At 47.4% G+C, this 23,000-nt stretch overlaps 1 protein-coding gene across 3 annotated transcripts; it reads left to right on the top strand.

Moving 5' to 3' along the window:
• The first annotated feature begins 496 nt into the window (after positions 1-496).
• Positions 497-19,943, top strand: STMN4 (stathmin 4). Of its 3 annotated transcripts, XM_074355508.1 has the most exons (8): positions 497-1,621; positions 12,617-12,695; positions 13,854-13,949; positions 14,598-14,678; positions 15,100-15,308; positions 16,175-16,366; positions 17,029-17,082; positions 19,333-19,943. In XM_074355508.1, exons 2-7 carry the CDS (start codon positions 12,683-12,685, stop codon positions 17,047-17,049), a joined length of 612 nt encoding a protein of 203 aa, XP_074211609.1. In that variant the 5' UTR covers positions 497-1,621; positions 12,617-12,682; the 3' UTR covers positions 17,050-17,082; positions 19,333-19,943. The 3 variants fall into 3 exon arrangements, with proteins under 3 accessions (XP_074211609.1, XP_074211608.1, XP_074211610.1); XM_074355507.1 differs by lacking the exon at positions 17,029-17,082 and having other exon boundaries at positions 502-1,621; XM_074355509.1 differs by lacking the exons at positions 14,598-14,678; positions 17,029-17,082 and having other exon boundaries at positions 510-1,621.
• The last annotated feature ends 3,057 nt before the right edge of the window (positions 19,944-23,000 follow it).

Below are 23,000 nucleotides of genomic sequence, written 5' to 3' on the forward strand. Positions count from 1 at the left end.
GTTGGTGCTTTTGTAGTCAGAAACACTAATTTCCAACCATGGGCTGAATTCAAGGTAACTTTTTCTCATTACGTGGATTCTCAGTTAGCAGGGCTGTGGTGGTAGAAAGTCAGGGTCCATAAGATTGATGGGGGTTGAACAAACCCTCCTTTAAAAGGGAGAAGCGATGGAATTCAGACACAGGCTACCATGTGGACGGCCCTTGAGGACATTATGTTAAGTGCAGTCAGCCAGAGACTGAAGGACAAAGAGTGTATGATTCCACCTGCACGAGGTAATACATGCGGTAATGAGTTTGCTAGAACAGGCAAACTCGTTGAGACAAAAAAGAGATTGGAGGTTACTGGGGTTTGTGGGGAGAGGGAAAAGGGTGCTATTGTTTAACAGAGACAGAGTTTCGGTTTGGGAAGGTAAAAAATTCTAGAGATGGGGATGGTGATGGTAGCACAAAATTGGGAAGGAACTTAATGCCACCAAACTGTCCACTTAAAAATGGTCAAAATGGTAAATCTGATGTTATATATATTTTATCACAAAATATATATATTTTATAACAAAAATCCAGTCCCCCCAAAAAAAGGGGGGTGAGGCGAGGCTGGGTGGTGGATTGGTCTGTACCTGCCATGGGGGTGTGGGGATGGAGGGCCCGCCCTGGGAGGCTTTGCTGGGGAGCAGCGTGCTGGAGGGCTCCACAGGCCTGCACACCCCTAGCTGCCTGGCTTTGCCATCTCCAGTCAACTGGCTGAGGGTGGGCAGGCTGAGAAGGCTGTGTCCGGCTCCTTGCTCTGGTTCGCGGAGGAACCAGAGAAGCCACCACAGATGACCCATCACCCCACTGTACAGTTCCACCTTATTTAGGAGTCACTGGGTTGGTGGTGACCCTCAGCTTCAGTCACAGTCTCCCTCCCTCTGGGAGGCCCAGGTGGTTTGGGGAGCTGTGAGGACCCACCAGCACTGGCCACGTGGCCCACACCCCAGCCAGATGGAGAGAAAGCTCTGCCCTCCTTGGACCCCTGTGCCGCGCCCTCACCAGCTCTGCGGGCTGGGATGCCTGCAGCCCCTCCTCTTCTGACTCACTGTTCAAACCCACCAGCCCTTCTGACAGAGCTGAAAACAGGCACCAAGCCCTCCGGGGAGCTATTTTTAGGGATCATCTGTTCTTTCTGATTTCTCCTCTAGATTCCATATTCTCCCACCCCCAGGTCTGGAAGAGCTACAGATGCTGGCAATCATTCATCATCCCCCCGTCCAGGTGCTCTCTCTTCGCTGGGCAGCGCAGCTTGCAAGTAGGGCCCTCGCCTCCGCCTTCTCGTACCACTCCCTCTTCCTTTCTTCGTCCCCACCCTCCAGCTCCCGAGCTCCAGAGGCAGCACGGACAGCAAGCTATTTGTCTGACATCATCTTCTACTCCCCGGCCTGCTAAGAGTTACTCACTCTGGCAATCCTTGCTCCGCCAGAGGAGACTGTCCAATTGCCAAGCAACCCGCTGTTGGCCAATCACGGAGCTCGGAGGTGATGTCATGACGAGAGCTGAGCAGTGGTGCTGATGTGGAGAGAAGCCCAGGGTACCACTAATTGAGGGAGTGAAGAAGGGAGCAGCTCGCTTCTAACCAGACTGCAGGTAAGTAGAAATGGAATGCAAATTATTCGAGGCTTTTCAGACAAAAGGGGAAATACAAAACACAACAAAACACAAACCAGCAGCTGCAGGGAAGAGAAGCGAGGGTTCTGGCACCTATTGTGTTGCCTTTTGGTTTCACTCAATCAATTAAACTTTGTCAAATCCTAGGGTAAACGGGGCGAGGCGAAAAGGATGGTGCTTGGCAGAGGGCTGAAGGTGGGCTCAAGGTATTTCTTCTTTTCTGGAGCTCAGGAGACAGAGGACGGGCGGGAACTGCCAGAGTTTCTCTCAGGTCTGATGTCACAGTGAGTTCTTTCTGCATAAAAATATCTTGTTGCTGAGGGAGAAAGGTATTGTTCAAAGTCCGGCTTCCCCTGGAGTGGCGCTGACCCCCGGAGCCCTTTCAAGCTAGTCGCTGCCCTGTGTTTTCCATTTCCTTTCTCAGCCACAGCTGCTCTGTCTCCCTTTCCCGTTCACAGCATCCTTTGCTTTCTCCCCTGTCTGCACTGGGTTACTTTTTTTTCTCTTGGTGCTAAGGACAATGAGATCACTGCCTCTTCCTCGCCCCGCCCCGCCCTGAGGTCAGCCTGGTCCTACCTGGGCAGGGCTGGCTGGCTGTATGGCTGTAAAGCTGCAAACTGCGGGGACCCATAACTGCCACACCCTGGTCCCTGTCTGTGGCCCAGCCAGACCCCTCCACGCTCAGCCCACCGCACTCACCAGAAGTCTAGGCACTGTCCTCGCCTCTTCCCCGGGACCCCGGGATCTGACAGCCAGTGGTCAGCTCTGTCCCCACGCGGTGGTGCTGTCTTTGTCTTATTCTTCTCAGGAAGACACAGTCAGGTGTGGAGGAATCACATTGTCCTGAAAAGGGCAGGTCCCTGGGATCCCCTTGGGCAGCTTGGAAATATTCAGGCTGCACGTGTCCAGATACCCAGGGCAGGGATACCCCTGTGTCTCAAGACCAAGAGAAGTGTAGGCAGGGATGGCCAGAGGTGGCCTGCTGGAGTCCTGCGGGGTGGGTGGGAGGTTGAGAGGGAACATGGGGAATCTGTCTCCACTGAGGCTGCGGCCCCCTGGAGGGGGAGGACACATCTCCCAGAGGCGGAGAGTTGGGGTGCCAGGGGGATGAGATCATCCTTCAGATGAGGAAATAATGGTCATGCTGGAGCGAGCTGGGGAAAGGTGTGATCAGTGGCTTCACAGAGTGAAGCTAGGGTCGTCCGGAGACCCTGCCCCACCCCTCAGGGCCAGCCAGACCCCCTCTCCTCAGCTCGCCCCACTCCCCCGCCTGGCTACTGGGAACTATGCTTCCACCCCTCCTTGAAGCCCACTTCTCATCACCAGTCCTGAAGCACCTGTTAGCAGGTGCCAGCCCTTTTGGGATCCCCAGCTCCACCCAGGCCACCCCTGGAGCAGGTTAGGAGTGGGCAAGGATATTTAACTGCTGGATGGATCCACCACAGAGCACTGTAGGGAGTGAGTTCCCCACCACTGATGGCATCCAAGCAGAAGTTGGATGACCACCCAGTAGGGTAGCTATAGAGGAGATTTCTGCACCGTGTTGGAGACTGGTCTAGATTAGTGGTTTTCAAACTGCAGATTGAGACCTATTAGTGGATTGTGAAATGAATTTTGTGGGTTGTCACTGGTATTTTTTTAATAAAATGAGATAAAATAGAGCAGAAAAAAGTCAAAATGCGTTCTATATAGTATAGCAAATAATGTTTCCTATGCTATTTTTTACTTATATATTTTTATTCATGTTAAATATGAATATATATTTATAAATATATTTTATATTGTTATATGTATAAATATGACTATATCTATATATTTATGTTTATATTTCAGTTTTATATGTGTGTATGTATGTCTAGGTATATGCATGTGTGTATGTATGTATATACATACACATGTCAGTATCATGACAAATGCATACTGGATCACGATATAAAATGTCATTCTTTATTGTCGGTTCCAGTAAGTAAAAGGATTGATAAACTTTGGGCTAAGTGACCTCTAATTACGTTTTCTAACCATAAGACCATAAGCCTATGGATAGCTCTTACTAGCCTGTGAACTTCATTTATAATTTAAAAGTAGTTTTCCTCATGGTAAAATACATATAACATGAAATTTTTTAACCATTTTAAAGTGTAGAGTTCAGTGATATTAAGTAAATTCACATTGTTGCACTACCATCGCCGTCATCCATCTCCAGAACTTTTTCGTTTTCCCAAACTGAAAATCTGAAATCTATTCCCACTAAACAATCACTCCCCGTTCTTCCCACCCTCCAGCCCCTGGCAACCCCCGTTCTACTTTTGTTTCTATGAGTCTGACCACTCTAGATGCCTCATCTAAGTGGAGTCACACAGTATTTGTCTTTTTGTGACTGGCTTATTTCACTTAGCAGATTATCTTCGAGGTCCATCCATGTCACAGACTGTGAACTTCTGGACAAAGAGAACTGCTTTGTTAATAAGTGTTCCAGGTATAAAATATATGCCCCAAATCCAAGTGTTGTTTTAAATGGAAAACTACATCTCTTTAGGGAGATGTTCTAAAGGACCTTTGTTCTAAAGGACCCATCAAAGACAGAGAAGTCTGATCTAATATTGTGTCTCCTGAGCAGAGTGTTGAACAGACATACTGTTGGTGGTGGGGTAGCAGGAGTGAGTGTCTTGCATTTCTTGCTTAATATTTGGGTTTCATTTTGGCTCAATAATAGAAGTCCTGGGGCCAAGCAAGGTTGGCTGCCTTTTCTCATCCAACTAAGCCACTTTTAACCACATTTGCCCTGTGGGGGAGAAGCAGGCTGCCTGGCAAGATTTAAAATAGAGCAATAAAGACTGATAAACTGAGACCCAGAGAGTAAGACAGGAAAGAGGGACACAGCAAAGAAGGAAGGTAAGAGAGAGCTAAAGAGAGAGGCAAGTGTCTATTAAACCAACCGTCCAGAAGGGAAAAATTCAGATTTTTGTGTTCTTGATTTTAAATAATTGGGTATTTAAAAAGTCAAGATCATAACCAAAGAAAGGCTTAATTTTTCCTAAAATTCTAAGATCCTTTCTCCAGACCCCCTTGATATCTTTATATTATTTCCTACCTACCTGGAGACTATCATTTGGAAATACAGAATTCCTAGAGATTTTGAAATCATAGGTAGATACAGATGAGACATTTTTTGGTGGAGAGGAGGATAGAAATTTGGGGGAAAATTCTAAAACCTGCAAAATGTAATTTTTATAATGGCCTCTAGGGAACCAAGCTCTCTCCTTCCCCACTACCCACCACCCCCCTCTTTCTTTTCTGACTTGGGAAATGAACATGTATCATGTATAATTTAATTTATTTGCTTATTAAATTAGAATTTGCCATGTTTAGAGATGTGTTAGTCTTGGAAAAAGGTTTATTCTTCTGTGTTTCTTTGGGGAAGAGTAAGGACCGAAAAAAAAAAATCTCCCCTGACATTTTAAGAAGCATTTTTCAGGTTTTAACATTTTTAGTCCCATGTGGAAGACAGGAAGACACAGAGATACAGGTACACTACCCCTGTCTTCCCTTAGCACACCTGTTCTGCTTCCCCAGCAAAGTTCGCTTTTCCATCAGTTCAAACTCATCACCATGTGTCTATTCTCTTAGAGTCCTGATGCCAACGATGGATTGGGGGAGGCAGGAGGACAGAACGAGATCGGAAGGAGCAGGAGTCCGGGGTGGTTGACCTAATTTATGACTGGGCACAGGGAACCCGGGAGTTCAGAGGACAAAGCGGTGAATGTGAATCCAGAGACAGGAGCTGAGCGCATACTCAGGAGTGAAAGATCCAGTGGAGGAGGGGATGGGCAGGGGGCAGAGTTCCAGTGGATCATTTGGATGTCAGTACCCAGAACTCCAGATCAGGTAGGGAGCAAGGTTCAGTCTGAGTATGTGGAAACAGGTGGACAGGCTCTGTCTGCTGACGGCACAAACACAATTGGACTATTGATGCCGGGACAGGTCTGTCTGTTTCACGCACCTGCCACCAAACCAGATATGCAAGGACTCAACAGGATATCATGAACCTTTCCTGGGGAAAAAAATTACTCCAGAAGTAATCTAACTCATCAAATTTTTATTAAATTAAAGGAAAATAAATATGGTATTGATAATGATCACCAAGAAAGAAAACACTAGAATTTAGAGTCATCATCTAATTATAATCAACACGTTTAAAAAGCTGAGTGTGAATGTCAAACATCTTGAGGCCAAGGAATAGGCCTATTAAATTCAATTATTGTATTTCTTCTTAGTACCTTGCCTTGCATATATCAGGTTCTCAGTAAATGTTTGCTGAATGAATAATATAAGCAAGAAAACAATAATGGTAATCCAGAACTGAAAATCTAAGTCATTGTGATAAAATCAGGTTTGTAGGGAGAGAAAGTAAAAGTATGCTGAACCTCTTACCCCACAGAAAGACAACCATTAGATACTGTTTCATTCTTCATATAATGAAACATACACGCATACCTCGTTTTATTGCATTTCACAAATGCCACGTTTTTTACAAACTGAAGGTTTGTGGCAACCCTGTGTTGACAGATGATGGGTAATTATCATTTTTATAATAAATATTTTAATTATGGCATGTGCATTTTTTAGACATAATGCTATTGAACACTTAATAGATTATAAGTCTACAACTTTTATATTCACTGAGAAACCAAAAGATTCACGTGACTTGCTTTATTGTGGTGGTCTAGAATTGAACCCACGATGTCTCTGAGGCATGCTTGTAGATATAAATGATTTTAACTTAAAAATAAAAACGAAATGTAAAACTTACCAAGTGTTGGAGAAGAGTGAAAGATCAAGGAAATAAGAGTGATATTGCAAAAGAGAAGAGACTCCCTTTAATGTAGCTAAATGTGGGGCCAGAAACCAGGTTCTGCTCCTCCAGCTTAATCTTGGGAAAGACACTGGACCTCCTGGACCCTCTGTCTCCTCATCTGAAAAAGGGTGTGAAACAGAAACGCTAAAGATTTCCATGGCTCTTGCCATTTATGAGCAGAGAATTTGACCCCTGGAAATGTTTGCAGATCTATTGCTTGTTCTCTGATGATATGAAAATGATCTAATTTATTACACTTGTAGGTCCTGTGTGTATATTTTAACAGGGACTTTCTCAGGCAATCCTTGATGCAAAAGAAGGTTTAGTGGTGAGACTGGGCCACCCGTGGTTAGGAGGCAGATTTGGGGCAGGTGAGCCTTTACGTGTCCTTCAACCACATGCCCTAGGCAATCAATCAATCATCTTGCTTACTTTTCCACTTGGCCTTGGGTATGAGGAAGTACCATGGAACTTTGATAAGAAGACTTTGATTTAAATACCATCTTTATCATTTTTTACTTATATGACTTTAGGCAAATCAAGTTGCCTAAACTGATCACCTGAAAAATGGGTATAATAGTATCTATTTGATAAGATTTGGAGAGAATGAAATGATTCACAGGTCACAATTATGTAAAAAATAATAGGCATAGACAAAAACTAGAAGGAAATGCCAGTAGCAAAAAGTAGCAAGATGACAAGGGTTTGTTTCCTTTTCTCTGTCACGTAGATGTTCTGAAATATGATGTTAATGTATTTGTAATTAAAACATTACAGATAAAATGCATATATGTATATATATGCCTTTGAAAGTACCTGGTAAACTGTGAAGCACTACAGAATATTCCTGTTGTGACCAAGAGTAAGATTACAAGATTATTGTTCTATGTGCTGGTACTTCAAGTGCTTTGACCCCAGGACCTCACACAATACTGAGTCCTGACCCCTTGCACCCTGTCCTATGCCCCTACGGGGAAGTCCATGCCTCTGACTTTTTACTTCTAATGTTGATTCTTCCATCTATACTGAATGGAAGATAAAATCAGGCCAGAAAGTGCCATCACTGTGGATTATCTGGGGCTGTCAGTTTTCTAGACTTAACTTTTCTCCCCTGGCTTGCCTCTCAGTGTGGTTGTTACAACTAGGAGCGGCTTTCAGACTCAGGCCACCCGAGCTCTGCCTTTGCCAACAGGTGACACCTCCTTATTTCCTAGAAGCACCATTGCAAGGAAACGAAGCTGCATGTCTCAGCCTGTGAGCTACCGTCTGGAAGTTTCTCTTGACCAGGGCTCCCACCATCGCTTCCCCTAGGATGCAAACCTCAGGACAGGTGTGATCAGACAAATGCCAGTTCCCCAAAATCAGTTGAGGTCACACGACAGCCAGCCCTCAGGATCTGCGGGATGTGCACTCAAGGACATGGAGGGCAGACTGCCTCACAGCTTTTAACATAAGGGACTTGAGCACCGTGGATTTTGGTATCCGTGGGGGTCCTGGAACCCATCTCCCATGGATAGGAAGGCACAACTACATTCTGCTTTGCTTAAGGTCTATCTGTGACTCCAACAGTCCCCTTTTGGCTGTGCTCTAATATCTACTCTTTCTCTCTTTATAACACAGTCCTCATTACTGCTGGAGAACTGCCAAAGGCTAGCAGAAATTTCCAGAAGCTCCAAATTCCCACCCAAGGGACCCATTTTATTTTTTCACTATTGAAAACCCTTGTGGTTATTCTAGGACCTAGCTGAGGGCTTGGCACAGAATTAAATATTCAATAAATGCTGGAGGAAGAATGAAAACCACATCATGAAAAAATAATTTATCTCCTTTGGAAAAAAAAACAACCAAATAAGACACTTGGCTGCCAATCAGAACCTTCTGATTAGTATGAAATCACCAGGGTTACCGCACAGACATGATATGATTCCATGACGTTTAGAGAGCTCATGCAGCTCATTGCAGATGAATGTTGTAACTTCAACAGGACTTTTAATAAAAGACTGATAATTGGCATGACCTAAAGTGCTGCTTGTGGTTAAAGGACCCGGGTCAGAACTCAGTGCTTCCATGCCCTGATTCTGTGCCAGGGCTCCTATGCTGTCTCTGAACGCCCTTGCTAGGGACCACTCTATTCAAACCATTTGGATGTGCATTAGCTTCTTTTCTGTCAAAAATAGTCCACGTGGGTTTTGGCACATCCCGATGGCAATATCTGGGCAGTGCCTGCAGTGACAAATAAAATGCTTGCTCACCTGGGTGACGTGGGTGGTCAGAGATGCCTTGGGAGGTCAGGCGTGCACCCAGTAAACAGCCACGTGGCATCCGTAGCTGGGTGCTCTTCTGTCACCCCTGGCCATCAGCTACATTATAGAAAGCCTGGGGGCACAGGTCGTCATTGCTGGTCTTGTAAAAGAAGTCCTTCTGCATCCCTGTCCCCAGTGACTACCCCTGTGGCCCCCATGTGGGCTGTTCCTGGTGTGTGGGAGGAGAGAAGGGATCAGTATGAAGGGAAAAGGCAGGAATCCAGAGGCTTGGTCCCATCTCTGCCACCAGTTCAGTGTGACCTCTGAATCTCTAGTCCATAGGGAGGAGCATATTGGCATTATGGAAGGGACAGTTGTTGGTTGTGTGGGATTGTGTGCAAAGCAGGACATTTTAGAAATGATGTGACTATTGGCATGAGGACTTATAAGGGTACCATGTACCTGCAGGTACACATACATAGATTATCTGGAGGAAAAAAATCAGACTGTGTATAGACACTGGTTGGCTGAGATCCAGTGAATGAATCATGGATTTGAACCTAGACTCTGTCCCTTATTGAGTGTATCAGTCTTCTGTGGCTGCTATAACAAATCACCACAGACTCAGTGGCTTCAAACAACAAGAATTCATTTGCTCACAGTTCAGGTGTCCAGAAGTCCAAAAATGAAGGCGTCAGCAAGGCCACACTCCTCCAAAGACTCTAGGGGAGGATCCTTCCTTGCCTCTTCCAGCTTCCGGTGCTCCAGGCTTGCCTTGGCTGGTGGCAGCATCACTCCAACCCTTGCCTCCATCTTTACATGGCCTTCTTTTCTCCGTGTATCTTTCCCCTGTATGTTTTTTATAAGGACACTTGTCATTGGACTTTGGTGCCACCCAGATAATACAGAATGGTCTCATCTTGACACCCTTAACTTAATTAAATCTGCAAAGACCCTTTCCAAATAAAATCACATTACCAAATTGCAGGGATTGGGACGTGGGCATAAATTATTGAGGGATGCCATTCCCGCCTATACTGAGTGACCTTGGAAATGCCACTTAGCCTCTTGGAGCCACAGTTCACACCTCTATAAAACAGGGATAGTAATTCCTACATCACAAGATTATGGTGAAAATTAAAGTGAAAGCATTTGTCACGTAGTAGATGCTCTATAAGTACACATTTTAATGATGCAGATTCCAACCCTGTGAAACTGAGAGTTCTCAGTTGCAAATCCCACACCTGTGCCCATCGCTAGGATGTCTCCTCTTCCTTGTCCCGTCTTCCTTCCATGCCTCTCTGACCTGTGTTCTCTACCTGGTTCCTCCTGCTCTGAAAAGTCCTAGCATATCTTCCATTGACAAATGGAAAGGACTTGGTATATATTTTTTATTAAATCATATCCTCAGGCCAGACTGGCTTTCCCTGAGTCCCCAGGACCATGGAAGAAACATCAGTTAGCATTGATTCCCTCCCCTGGCCACAAGGAAAGAGCTTATAAGTCAGAAGACCTGGATCCTACCAGCTCTACCACCAGCTAGCTGTGTGACCTTAGCCAAGAGTCTTAACATCTCTGAGCCACAGGTTCTTCATCTGAAAGCAACGCTGGTGATGCCTGTCTTGTCAGCCTAGCTCAGCCTCCTGCAAGGATCAACTGGGCTAATGTAGGGAACAGAGACTGTAATCTGTCAAGTGCTCCACAAGTGTAGGGTCTTAATGATCATTCCCAGCTCAGACTGAGGGGCATTGTCCCCAACTCCACGGACCTACTCCTACAGAAAAAGCCCAGCCCCACCCCCTTCTTTCTCAGGGTGTCTTTCTCTGCCTCCTCTTTCCTATCTGGGCCCCCGTTTCTGATCCATTAACTAGGTTAATGTCTGAGGTCACACCTTCTCCTGGCAAGGGCTCATTCACTCTGCCAGTCGTCCCAAGAGCCTGGCTGTGAGTGGGAGATGGAGTAGAATGGAGACTCAGGACCAAGGAGTCGACTGAGTCGCATCCAGGCACTCAGCCCACCTCCCTGTGCAGGGACTCACTGGCAGTGCCAGGACCAGCTTGACTCGGAGGAGAGAGGCTCATTGTGCTGTATCAGGGGGTGCGTGGCAGGAGCTTCTGGCTCCAAAGCACAAGGAGATCACAGAGATGCTGCAGGGAACAGAATCCTTTCAGGCCGAGTGACCTGGCTCTTTTCCTTTCTAGCTGCGTGACCCTGAGCAAGCCACACAAACCCTCTGAGCATCCTCATCTGCAAGTGGGGATGACAGTCCTTACCTGCAGGGCTGGTGATGACTCAGAAGCAGGTGTGTGTGGTACCGGGTCGCTCTCCCGATGGAAAAGGCTGAGAAAAGGAAACTGATATTCATTCAGCACTCCATTTTGCTGGATGCTTCACACATGCTTTTCTTGTTTAATTTGAACAACTCTGCAGAATTAAGATGGGGAGAGCGAGGTCGGACGTGTCAAGTGACTAGTGACAGCAGCGAGAGAGAGGAAGTCTGTGTGTGACTCCACCCCGGTCCAGCCCTAAAGCCAGAGCTGAGCCCACTGCACCCCTTGGCTGCCCTGCTGCTCCCCAGCCAGCACAGACAGTGGTCCCTGGGGGGAAACACCTCAGTAAGGAAGGAAGGGGGTTCTAAGTTAGTCCCAGAGTCCCTCTGCCTTGTGGGGTTACAGGCAGTGAAGCTGTGACTTCATGTCACCCTCTGCTGGCACAGCGACCACCAAGCTTTTATTTTATTAGTCAGGGTTCTCCAGAGAAACAGACCAATAGGATGCATAGAGAGATTTATTGTGAAGGGTTGACTCATGCAGTTATGGAGGCTAAGTCCCCCAAATCAGCTGTCTACAGCTGGAGGTCCAGGGAGGCCAGTGGTGGAATCCAGGTCCAAGTCTGAAGGCTGGAGTATCAGGAGCTCCCATGTCTGAGGGCAGGAGAGGACGGATGTCCCAGCTTAAGCAGAGAGAGAAAAATCTCAGCTTCTCCACCTTTTTGTTCTAGTCCGGCCCTCAGCAGATTGGGTGATGCCCACCGCATCGGGAAAGGCCATTTTCTTTGCTCCGGCTCTCAACTCAAACACTCATCTCTCCCAGAGACACCCCCACACCCAAGGATGATGCTTACCAGCTATCCGAGTGTCCCTTAGCCTAGTCAAGTTGACACAGAAATTAACCATCACAGCGGCCAAGGACCAAGTGGTTCCCATGAGGACTGCTCGCCGCTGACTAGTCCTCACTCCACAATAGTAGCTTTCAGTAGCGCCCTGCCACCTACTGTCCCCCAGGCACTCCCCAGCCTGCTCTCTCCCTGCCTCTCCTGTTTTACCTCCTCCACACCTTCTGGTCCAGCACCAACCAGCTTGAGACCCCACAGGCACCAAGCTTTCTCACCCTGACTGTTGCAGGCGCTGTTCCCCCGGCAATGCCCTCCCTGCCGTCTCTACCAGAACAGTCTGAGCAGGAAGGGCCAGGGTGGGTGCAGGGGGAACGTCAGGACACAGTTATTTTGCAAACACTTCCCAGTCGATTCTGACTTAAGGTTTGTCTCTCACCCTAAACTGCACTCTGGGCCAGGCCACTGAGCCACACAGGGAGACAGATGAACACCCACTGATACGTTCAGTTTGTGGAAACCTGTGTTTGGTACTCTTGAGTTTGGGAAGCCAGTTAGAAAACTCTCATCAGTGCATGGAAACTGGACTTGATCGGGGTGATGTGGACGACAGGGTGTCCATGTTTGGGGAAGGGAAGGTTGGCTTTGAAGTGAGAGCAGGTAAGGGACCTCCTGAGACTCCCCGCCACCCACCAGTTGTATAAAGACCTTCCTCATGTGAATAACCTGTCAGCTAAAATGCTCTGTTTCTCGGATTCGTGACAGTGTCCTGAGCTGGTGGCAGACCTACCCTGATTTTCACTTGGACTCAGCTCTCACATTCCAGAAAACATGACCCTGGCTGGTAGGTATCAAATTGTTGATGTGGTGTGTGCCGCCACAGAGGGCATTTCTGTGCACACATGTAGGGACTCCCATACCCACAGGAAAGAGAAAAGGTGGCTGGAAATACACCTAAGGGTTAAAAGAGGTTATTTCTAGACGGCAGGTGGGATCACAGCAGAGCTTTTATTCCTTTTATTCATCTGTGTGTGTGTTTTAAAAAAAGGTTTTTACAAGGGAGGAGGGTATAGCTCAGTGGTAGAGCACATGCTTAGCATGCACGAGGTCCTGGGTTCAATCCCCAGTCCACCCCCCCATTTAAAATAAATAAATAAACCTAATTACCTTCTAAAATTACCCCTATAACTTTTTTTAAAAATATAAAAGTTTTCACAATATCCATGTATTGTTTTTGCAGTTAATCATGTTTTTAATTTGGGAAAGGAAATGAGGGGAGAGTTCAGGGCAGGGTTGGGGGTATTGGCAGGAGCACACGCCAGGGTCTGGGAGAGGGTGTGCTGGACTCAACACATCAGCGTGACCTCCCCGGTTTCCAAATCCTCCCCAGACACAGAGAGGCAGGATAGGGGACTCCTCCAGGCCTCATGGACACCAGCCCTGCTGGCTTTGACCATGGCACTGGGGAGGTCAGGGGAGGCTCACAGCCTGACCTTGCTGTCCAGGGAGGGGCAGGACCACGGGGAGGGTAGTGGGCTGCTTTATCCTCAGGGAAGCACTGCCAAGTACTTTGAATAGAATGGAGTGTGGATTTCCTGTGTCCTGGAGCGAAGGGAGCGGATTATCTGTGGCACGTGCTGGGAGACAGAGGGAGAGGTCCCAGGTGCCAGTCTGGGGGAGGGCACTGGTGTTTGGGGTCTGCACCTGCCGGCATTTTGCATTCAGTACTAAAAGGGAGACTGTGCTGGGGAGAAGATAGTGTCCTCTGGGTGCTCTGGAAGGCTCAGTTCTCAAAGGTGGACAGGATGGGTCCAAATCACACACAGGGATCCTCAACAGAGCCGCTCAGGGCAACGGGGACTGGACCCCAAGCCAACGTGGGGTCTGGGCACCTCTGTGGAGCCCAGAGACCTCTGGCTCCTCATGCACCCAGAGTCACCTGGATGCTGGCTTCTGGGTCTAGAAGGGGGTCGCCACCTTCACCTGTCGGGTGTCCCCACAGCCTACAAAGAGAAGATGAAGGAGCTCCCGCTGGTGTCCTTGTTCTGTTCCTGTTTCCTGTCCGATCCCCTGAATAAGTCATCCTATAAATATGAAGGTACGTGAGGGTCACAGTTGGCAGCGTCAGGGAGGAGGGCTCCCTGTGCTTGTGTCCATGAGCCCAGCTCCGCCACCCCAGTTTCCTAAACATCTCCTCCCCATGCCATGTTTTCTTCCCCAGAGCCAGTAAAACCAGTGCTGCTGATTCTGAGGGTCTAAGCACCAAGCGAAGGCAGGCGTGGGCTGCAGCCTGGGGGGCTAGACAGCAGGTGGGGGTCTGAGTCAGACCCCCTGCAGAGTGCACTTGATCTCAGCTTTTGTTCATTCGTGTAACAAACGGATGCACTGCAGGACGCAGAGGTGAAGTAGGCAGAGAGCTTGACCTTGGGGACGCCTAGATTAGGAGACAGGACAGTCATGGTGGACACCACCAGATGCCCCGGTTCAAGGTCTTCTCAGTGAAGGGTCGACAATGGTCTAAGCGGGTGCAGAGGTGGGAAGAGGACTTCCACCTGTGGCTACCCAAGGAGGCTCAGGGTCCCAGGATACTGGCAGGGAACTCTGAATGGCCACATCGTGTTTGGGGTGGGGAGTCGGGGAACAGGTCACCTCTTAATTTCCTGGGGCTTAAAAGGAAAGGACGGGTTTGGTCTGGAAATGAGAGATGAGAGTGCTCGGGTTACCTGAGATTGTTTCTTCTGTTTAGGCTGGTGTGGGAGACAGTGTAGGAGGAAAGATGAAAGCCAGCGGAAAGACAGTGCTGACTGGAGAGAAAGAAGAGAGCAGGGTAGGAGGGAGCAGGGGAGAGGTGTCCACAGGCTGAGCCATCAGACGGGCAGGGGTCCAGGAGTGGACGGGCGGTGGGTGGCGAGTAAATGCATCACTGTGGCCAATTTGAACAAGAGCTCGACACTGGGAGGAACCTTGTGGCAAAAGCAAAAGCAAAAGCAGTTGCTACAGTCATTATTAGGAATCCCATACCCTGGGCTCCCTGCTCTTAAAGTCTGAGACCTTACCGTGGCTGCCAACACCTTCAGCCCCATCTAAGCCCAGTGACCTTCGGTGCCATGTTCAGGACAGACCCAGAACCCTAGCATTGGTTTGCCTTGGGGACCCCAGACTTCCCACAGATGTACGCATGTGTGCATGCTTCATGGGGGCCCACAGGGTCTTCGGGGATTGAGCAGCCCCTCTCCTGCCCTCTGCAGCAGACACAGTGGACCTGAACTGGTGTGTCATTTCTGACATGGAAGTCATCGAGCTGAACAAATGCACCTCGGGCCAGTCCTTTGAAGTCATCCTGAAGCCACCCTCCTTTGATGGGGTGCCCGAGTTCAATGCCTCCCTACCCAGGAGGCGAGACCCATCGCTGGAGGAAATCCAGAAGAAACTGGAAGCAGCCGAGGAGAGAAGGAAGGTAAATGCCGTCCTTTCTTTCCTACCTCTGAGTGTGAGGGGGCAGGGGTTGGAGAAGACAGGTGGTGGCTCTGAGCTGGGGTCAGGTCGCCACCAACCTCAGATATTCAGGTAGCACCTCCCAGATGCAGGGCAGAGAATGAGGCACCACTGAGGGCAACAAAGGAATAAAAGCCCCAAATTTCTAGGTGCTTACAGTTCGGTTAGGAGGATGAGGCACTGTGTGACACACCTCTAAGAGGCGACTTTATATGTACAGTGACGAGGTAAGACACTGACAAACACTAAGGATTTAGGGAAAGGCTAGACCACCGAGGAAAGGGGTCCCTGACGGGGGGAGCGGGGAGAAGGTCATGCTGTGGTATACCTTCACCTCTCGGCGTGCCTTCCATGCTTTCTATTGATTCTCACAGCCCAGCTCTTATGCCATTTCTGTGTAAGCTTTTCTTCATCTTTGAAGCAGAAAATGATCACCCTGGAGTTCCTACAGCATGTCTTTTCTCCCTCTCAAGGCACGACACACGCTAGCTTTGGTTAGAGTTATTTATCTATGCCTTATCTCTACTAGACATTTTTGCCCTCCAAGTTGCAAGAATAGTGCCTGGTACATAGAGTCTGGTCACTTAGTATTTGTGAATGAATGAATGAAGAATGAATGAATGAGTGAATGAATGATGGCAATGAGAAAAAGAGGACGGAGGGTACAGTGGGAGAATCCAGGGATTGTCCTTGCTTCCGACCAACGGGCCAGGAACCAGGCTCAAGGAAGCGTGTGTTCTGGGTGTGGAGCTCTCACGTCATGATGGTAAAAGTACACCCGGGCACGCCCACATTCAAGGGCCTCTCTGTCCCTTCGTGCTCCCCTAGTATCAGGAAGCCGAGCTCCTGAAGCACCTGGCAGAGAAGCGGGAACATGAGCGGGAGGTGATCCAGAAAGCCATCGAGGAAAACAACAACTTCATCAAGATGGCCAAGGAGAAGCTGGCCCAGAAGATGGAATCCAATAAGGAGAACAGGGAGGCCCACCTTGCTGCCATGTTGGAACGGCTGCAAGAGAAGGTAAGCGGTCTGGGACCGGGGAGGAGGCTCCGGGACACGCTCTTCCTTCCACGGCAAGTATAATGGGCATGCGTATCATTTCAGGGAGCGAGCAGCCTCAGGCAGGAGTGGCAGTATTTCTGTTAGGCTAGATCCTCAGAGAGTTCCAAGGGATCTGGAAAGTCATAGGCAAGAAACATGAACTGAGCTGAATTCCCTGGGGGACGTAAAAGGATGATGGAGGGAGACGAGACCTCTTATCTTGTAGAGGAAGCCTGCCTAATGCAGGGGAGTAGGGGCGAGCACGCAGTTGTACATTCTCGGCTTCATCCTTGAATGGACCGATTTGGTTTACCGAAAGATGCTGACTTGAGCTCCTGGCTCTAAGCCAAGGGCATGATGGGCTGAGTTGCCCACTGAGCCAGAAACACGATTCTCTCCAAACCTCTTGATATGGACAGAGTGAGTCACTGGTCTTTCGAATACTCTGCCTTTTGTCAATAAACCAAATGGTGTCACCTAAATATGAGAAACATGAGGGACTGAGGTTAGTCCCACGTGTCAGCAGAATAACAACAGCCTGTTCTGCTGAGAACACGCTGGCCTCATTTCCCGAGTCTCATGGCTGCCCCAGTTTCTCCTGCAGCTCCTGGGAGAGCTCCAGCTCTGTGTTTTATTTCCAGGCGCCGCCTGCTGCGCGGTGACTCCCAGGACCCGATCGGTGGCCTCGTCCCATGGTGAGCAGCGTGGTCCCCGCTCCTTCCTGCCCATCCACCTAGTGTCTCAGGCCCTTGGCAAAGCTACTAGAAAGATCTGGTTTCTTTGCAGGGGATCTAGATGTTCCGTAGGCCCTGTAGCTGGCCAGCATGTGGCAGCCCCTCCACTCCTCGTCTCCATCCTTCTAGGGACAGCAACGTCTCCATCAAGTATCAGACGGGAGGGAAGTGTTCTGGGTCTGATTTCAGGCTTTGCCAGTTAGTAAGGGATAGCCAGGAGCAAACTCTTGCAGGAAAAACATCTGGGATTGGAGTAGGATGGGTCCTGGCTAAAACCCAAGAGAAATATTGAGTCCAGAGCCATGATATGGGATTTGAAGGACTGCAAAGTGCTTTTATGTCTCCACATGCCTATTTTCACTAGAAGTCCATGAGGAAGCAGGACAAATGCTATCCTTGTTTTACTGACGAGGAAACCATGTTGGAGAAGGTCAAATGACTTGCCCAGGGTCACACAGCCACTAAGCAGTAGAGCTGGGACAGTGACCCAGTTCTTTGGACGTGGGTCCAGGTGCTTTCAGTGCTTGTTTCAGGGAGACCAGCCCACAATCGTCCTGCTGGCCCTTTGTCAGAGGGGCCACTGGAGGCCAAGGAAAGGGAGTCCAGAAACCCAGGGTTCTGCCCAGTGGACCTGGGGACAGAGGCAGATTTCTAGCTGGAGAGACTGGGAAGGCCCACGGTCTGGAGTAAGAGCTTTGGAGGTGAGATAAGCCTCAAAGAAGCAAGGCTTCAGGGAAGATACCGGGGTGGGCATCACTCCTGTAGGATCCTGATCCCCCCTTCACCTTTGCCCACTGATGAAGGCAGAAAGTGGGATGACAGAGAAGTGTGTGGTTTCTGCCTTGCCCCCGGCCAGGGTCACCTTTAGTAACACCTCCATGTCAGTATTTGTGTGAGTCACTGACCATCTACACCAGACTCATCGAATACAAAGTTTAAAACTACAGGTACTTGGACCTGACCACAGACCTACCAGTCCTGGCACTCTAGGGATGGAGTCTGAGGACCTCAGGCTAACCAGCTTCTCAGGTCATGCTGATGTTTGGCAAGGCTGAGAACCACTATCCAAGAAGTACCATCCCCCACAATTTCCTGAGGGCCAAGGAAAGTTCTAGGGCCTCTCTAGGGACAGGTCTTTAGTTTAAGGTATACCCTGGGCACCTGGACTGCCTCCGTGGGCTTCCTCCAAATGGATTCTTGATACCAGGATGTGATAATATCCTGATGGATGCCAGCCTCTGGCAGAGACAGAATTTACTGAGCACCTATTATGTGCAAGGTCTCATCTGAGGAACTGGGATATATAAAGAGAAAAGGTGTGCTCCCTCCCTGCAAGGAAGCCAGGGTCCGACAGAGGACCCAGATGTACTCGCGATGAGCAGGGATGTAAGGCAGACTGAGATAAGCCCTTGAAGTGAACACCAAAATCACAGAACTCTAGAGGTCAAAGAGTTTTCCATTTTTGATCCTCTCTTTATTTGTTTTTTGATGGAGGTACTGGGGACTGAACCTAGGACCTTGTGCATGCTAAGCAGGCACTCTACCACTGAGCTATACCTGCCCCCTACCTTAAAGATCAGAGAACTGAGCCTGATCAGTGAAGTGAGCGGGTCAAGGTCACACAGCTGATGGGCCTTTGAAGTCGGATCCCATCTTTTGGTTTGATGATTCTGGGAAATAAAAGAGGATTCTCTTACCACACTTGGAAGAAAGGCCACTTTGTGGAGCTGGACATTTCTAAAAAGTCTTCAGTCGATCTATACTTTACAAGCCCTCATCTTTCATCAAGGGGTTTAAGACAACTCTCGATAAGGAGGTGGACCAGCCACACAAGGGCAGACCAGCCGCCTGTGTGGAGGGGCCGCCTGCAGTGAAGCTTGTCTGTTCCGGCACAAGCTGTCCTGAGCTTACATTAAGTCAAGCAGTGTCATGTGCAACCCCCAGGCCGCCAGGTGAGGGCGGCAGAGGCGGGTGGTCCCTGCCAGGTGGGTCCCGCAGGGAGGCTGGCCCCAGTCAACCCGCTCCCTTGGGCCACACCTGCCTCCTGCCAGGCTCACCTGCCACCTTCCTCCCCTTCTCAGGACGCCTCTGCAGACCCTGCTCTTCACTTCCAGTGGTGGCCACTCTTGCCTTCGGCTCTCCTGCCCCTCGGTCTCCCTTTATCCTCGGGAAGCTGGTGTGACCTGCCCTTTCCCCTCCCTCTCCTCCCAGGACAAGCACGCGGAGGAGGTTCGGAAAAACAAGGAGCTGAAGGAAGAGGCCTCCAGGTAAAGCCCAGAGGCAAAGAAGTTTCCAGAACGGCCGGACAACTCCAGCAGCTCCGCAGTTCCCGAAGCAGCCTGGCCCGCCGCTGGCTGCTCTCCCAGCACTGGGGTTTGGGGGGAGGGGGGTGGCCAGGGGCGTTTCCTCTGCTTTCGGTGTTTGTACTTGTAAAGAATTGACCAGTGAAGCCATCCTATTTGTTTCAGGGGAACAACGATGGGGTGGGAGAGGGGAGACAAGGAGAGAGGTTAGGAAAGGGAGATGGATGGAGAAGGACTCACAGACATTGCAACCCAGCCCAGGTCAAGTCCTCGGCTTTTCTTCACAGTGAGCATCCGGGCACCGCCTTGAGGGAAGTTAAAAACAGGCAGTAGAATTCCCATGAAGGGCCGTCTTGGGTGGAGCGTGGGCTGCAGGACGTGGTGCGATACCCCAGCCGGGGTTCGGGGGCCCTGCGGCAGTGGGATGCAGTCCGAGTGTGTGTGTGTGTGTGCGCGCGCGTGTGCGCGTGTGTTTTAACCATCATCTTTTGATCATCATGACCAATAATGAAACATTTACTCCAAGTCTCCAGTTCTTTATTTCCTGAATTTGTCCTTTGCGTAATTGATAGGATGTTCCTGAATTCGGCTCCCAGTCATCAGGTGCCAGATGCTCCTTTTGTTCCTTGGTTTCATCTTTAGAGCATCTGAGGGGATGGGTGAGGACGGTTGAAACATGCCAGCCTTTGGCATTCTTTGCTTTTGCTTCTTTTTTTGTTTTAACACCCCACCCTCTTTGTGGGCTGTCTGGGTGGACTCAACAATTCAATCCTTGTTGGACTGAGTGCAATGAAGTGAAAAGAAAATAAATCCAATCTTCCTTTGTACGGATTGACATTCTAATATGGTCTCCAAGATGCATAGTAAGAGGGAAGTCCTCACTTTAGGGGTGTGGGGTGCCGAGTGGTCACAGATAGCGAGCGAGGAAATAAAATATTTGCTAGCGGAAAGCAGAGGGGTTGAAAACAAAGCCATAGGGACTATTTAAAGGTAAGTTAAGTACACACTGAAAAGGACTGAAAGGATGAGGAAACCATCTGTGACCTGGGGAATAAGACAAAATGCTTTAGCATATGTGAACTTTGAGAAGGAGAGGAGAATGTATAGGGGATGAGGGAGCAGAAAAATACTGAAGAAATAATGCCTGGCGTATTTGAAATTTTTATAAAAAGTATTAACGTTCGATTTAAAAATCTCAACAAGCTCCAAGAAGGGTAAACAGAGAGAAAAAAAAAAAGAAAAGAAAAGACAAAAAACCAAGACACATTCCAACCAAATTGCTGAAAAACAATGATAAAGAGAAAATCTTAAAAGCAGCTAGAGGAAAAAGAGATTACATACAGAAGATCGAAGGTAAGGAAATAATTGTTATGGGCTGAATGTATACCCCCAGATTCATATGTTGAAGTCCAAATCCCCAGCACCTTAGAATGTGACTGTATTTGGAGATGAGTCTTTAAAGAGGTAATTAAGTTAAAATGAGGTCATATGGCTTCATCCAATATGACACATGTCCTTATAAGAGGAGGAGATAAGGACATAAACATGTGCAGAGGGAAGACCTTGAGGACACAGGGTGCAGGTGGCCATCGCAAGCCAAGGAGCGAGGCCTCAGAAGAAACCAACCCTGCGGCACCTTGATCTTGGACCTCCAGCCTCCAGACTGTGAGCAAACAAAATGCTGTTGCTTAAGGCACCCAGGCTGTGGTAAGCTGTATGATAGCCCTAGCAAACTAATACAATAATAGAACAAACTCTTCAAGTATTTTTTTTTTAATTCTTGGAATTTAAAAGCCTAGGTCCATCAAAAATATCTTTCAAGAATGAAGGCGAGGTGAAGACTTTTTTCAGATCATCAGTATCTGAGAGAATTCATTCTCTGTGGGCCTGAACTCGAAGATACGATAGCAGAATGTCTTCAGGCAGAAGGAAATTTCTATCAGATTTATGTAAAGACTAAAGAGTATCAGGAATCATAAATATGTGGGTAGATATAAAACCCATTTTTCTCATTTAAAAAGTGCTTAAAGCAAAATTAATAGCAATGTACCACGGGGTTTATAACACGTAGGAGTGAAATGTGTTACAACAAGGCACAAAAGGTTGGCGGTGCAGAGTGGATGTGTGCTGTTGGCAGGTTCATAGGTGAAGTTGTACAATGTTGTCTGAAAATGGGCTGAGATAAATTGAGGTTGTATATGGTGAGCCTGAGAGGTACAGCTAAAAGAGTGACAATGATAAAAAGGAAGATGAAAACTATGAAAACAGAGATGTAGTTAATGAGCCAAGACTGAAGATAAAATGGAATATTAAAAAAATCCAATCCAAAATAAGATAGGAGGAAAGGAACAAAGTCTATATGGGATAATTGTAAAACAAATGCAAGATGGTATATTTACATCTAACCACACTGATATTTTTTCATTTCTTTTTTTTTTTTTACAGTTGTATTGGTAAATAATCTACAGTGCTGTGTCAGTTTAAGGTGTACAGCATGATGCCTTGACTTACATGTATTGTGAAATGATTACCACAACAAGTTTAGTTAACATTTATGATTCCATATAGAAATACACACAAAATTGTTTTTCTCCTTGTGAGGACGGCTCATATGATTTACTCTCTTAACAACTTTCAAATATACCATGTTGATAATTACATTAAACTTAAATGATCTAAGCACTCCAATTACAAGTATAGGCTGTCACACTGAATTAAAAAAGCAAGGTCCAGCTTGCTGGATACAAGTAGACCCCTCTCAATATAAATACAAAAATAAAGGAAAAGTAAAAGGATGAATACATACCATGCAAGCACTAATCAAAAGAAAGCTGGAGTGGCCGTATTTACATTAGACTAAGTAGGATTTCAGAACAAGGATTATTACCAGGAATAAAAATGGACAATATATGATGATAAAGGAGGCAATTTATCAAGAGAAAATAATCGTAAATATATGTGCACCTAATACAGAGCTTCAAAATACATGAGGCAAAACGTGACAAGAGCTGAAGGGAGAAATAGTTGGCCAACTTGACCAATGAGAACGTTATATCCAACAACAGCAGAGTATACATTCTTTTTTAAGTGCACATGGAATTCATCAAGATGGACTAAATTCTGGGCCATAAAACAAATGTCAAAAAAGTTTAAGAGGATGGCAATCCTACAAAATAAATTCTCTGACCCTAGGGAATTAAAAGCAGAAATTAGTAACAGAAAGGCCTCTAGAAAACCCTAAAATACTTGGGAATTAAACTACACACTCTAAATAACCCATGGGAGAAAGTATAAATCACAATGAAAATTAGAATATATTTTGAACTAAAGAAAAAAAAACCCCACAATATGTCAAAAATTATAGGATGCAGTTAAATAAATGCTTAAAAAGAAATTTGTATGTTTAAATGCATATACTAGAAGAGAAGGAAGATCTCAAATTAATAATCTAAGGTTTCACCTTAAGAATATAGAAAAGGGAAAACAAATTAAACCCAAAGTAGCCAGAAGGAAAATATAAAGATAAGAGCCAAAGTCAATGAAATTAAAATCAGAAAGACAATAGCTAATTATTTT

This window comes from Camelus bactrianus, chromosome 31 (assembly GCF_048773025.1).
Source record: "Camelus bactrianus isolate YW-2024 breed Bactrian camel chromosome 31, ASM4877302v1, whole genome shotgun sequence".
Lineage (NCBI taxonomy): Eukaryota > Metazoa > Chordata > Mammalia > Artiodactyla > Camelidae > Camelus > Camelus bactrianus.

What these genes read in the sequence shown, in the direction of transcription:
- STMN4 (XM_074355507.1), top strand. An exon ending in GTCATCCTATAAATATGAAG is followed by an intron (nt 13,950 to 14,597) that starts GTACGTGAGGGT and finishes TCTTCTGTTTAG; the next exon opens with GCTGGTGTGGGAGACAGTGT. An exon ending in GAGAGAAAGAAGAGAGCAGG is followed by an intron (nt 14,679 to 15,099) that starts GTAGGAGGGAGC and finishes TGCCCTCTGCAG; the next exon opens with CAGACACAGTGGACCTGAAC.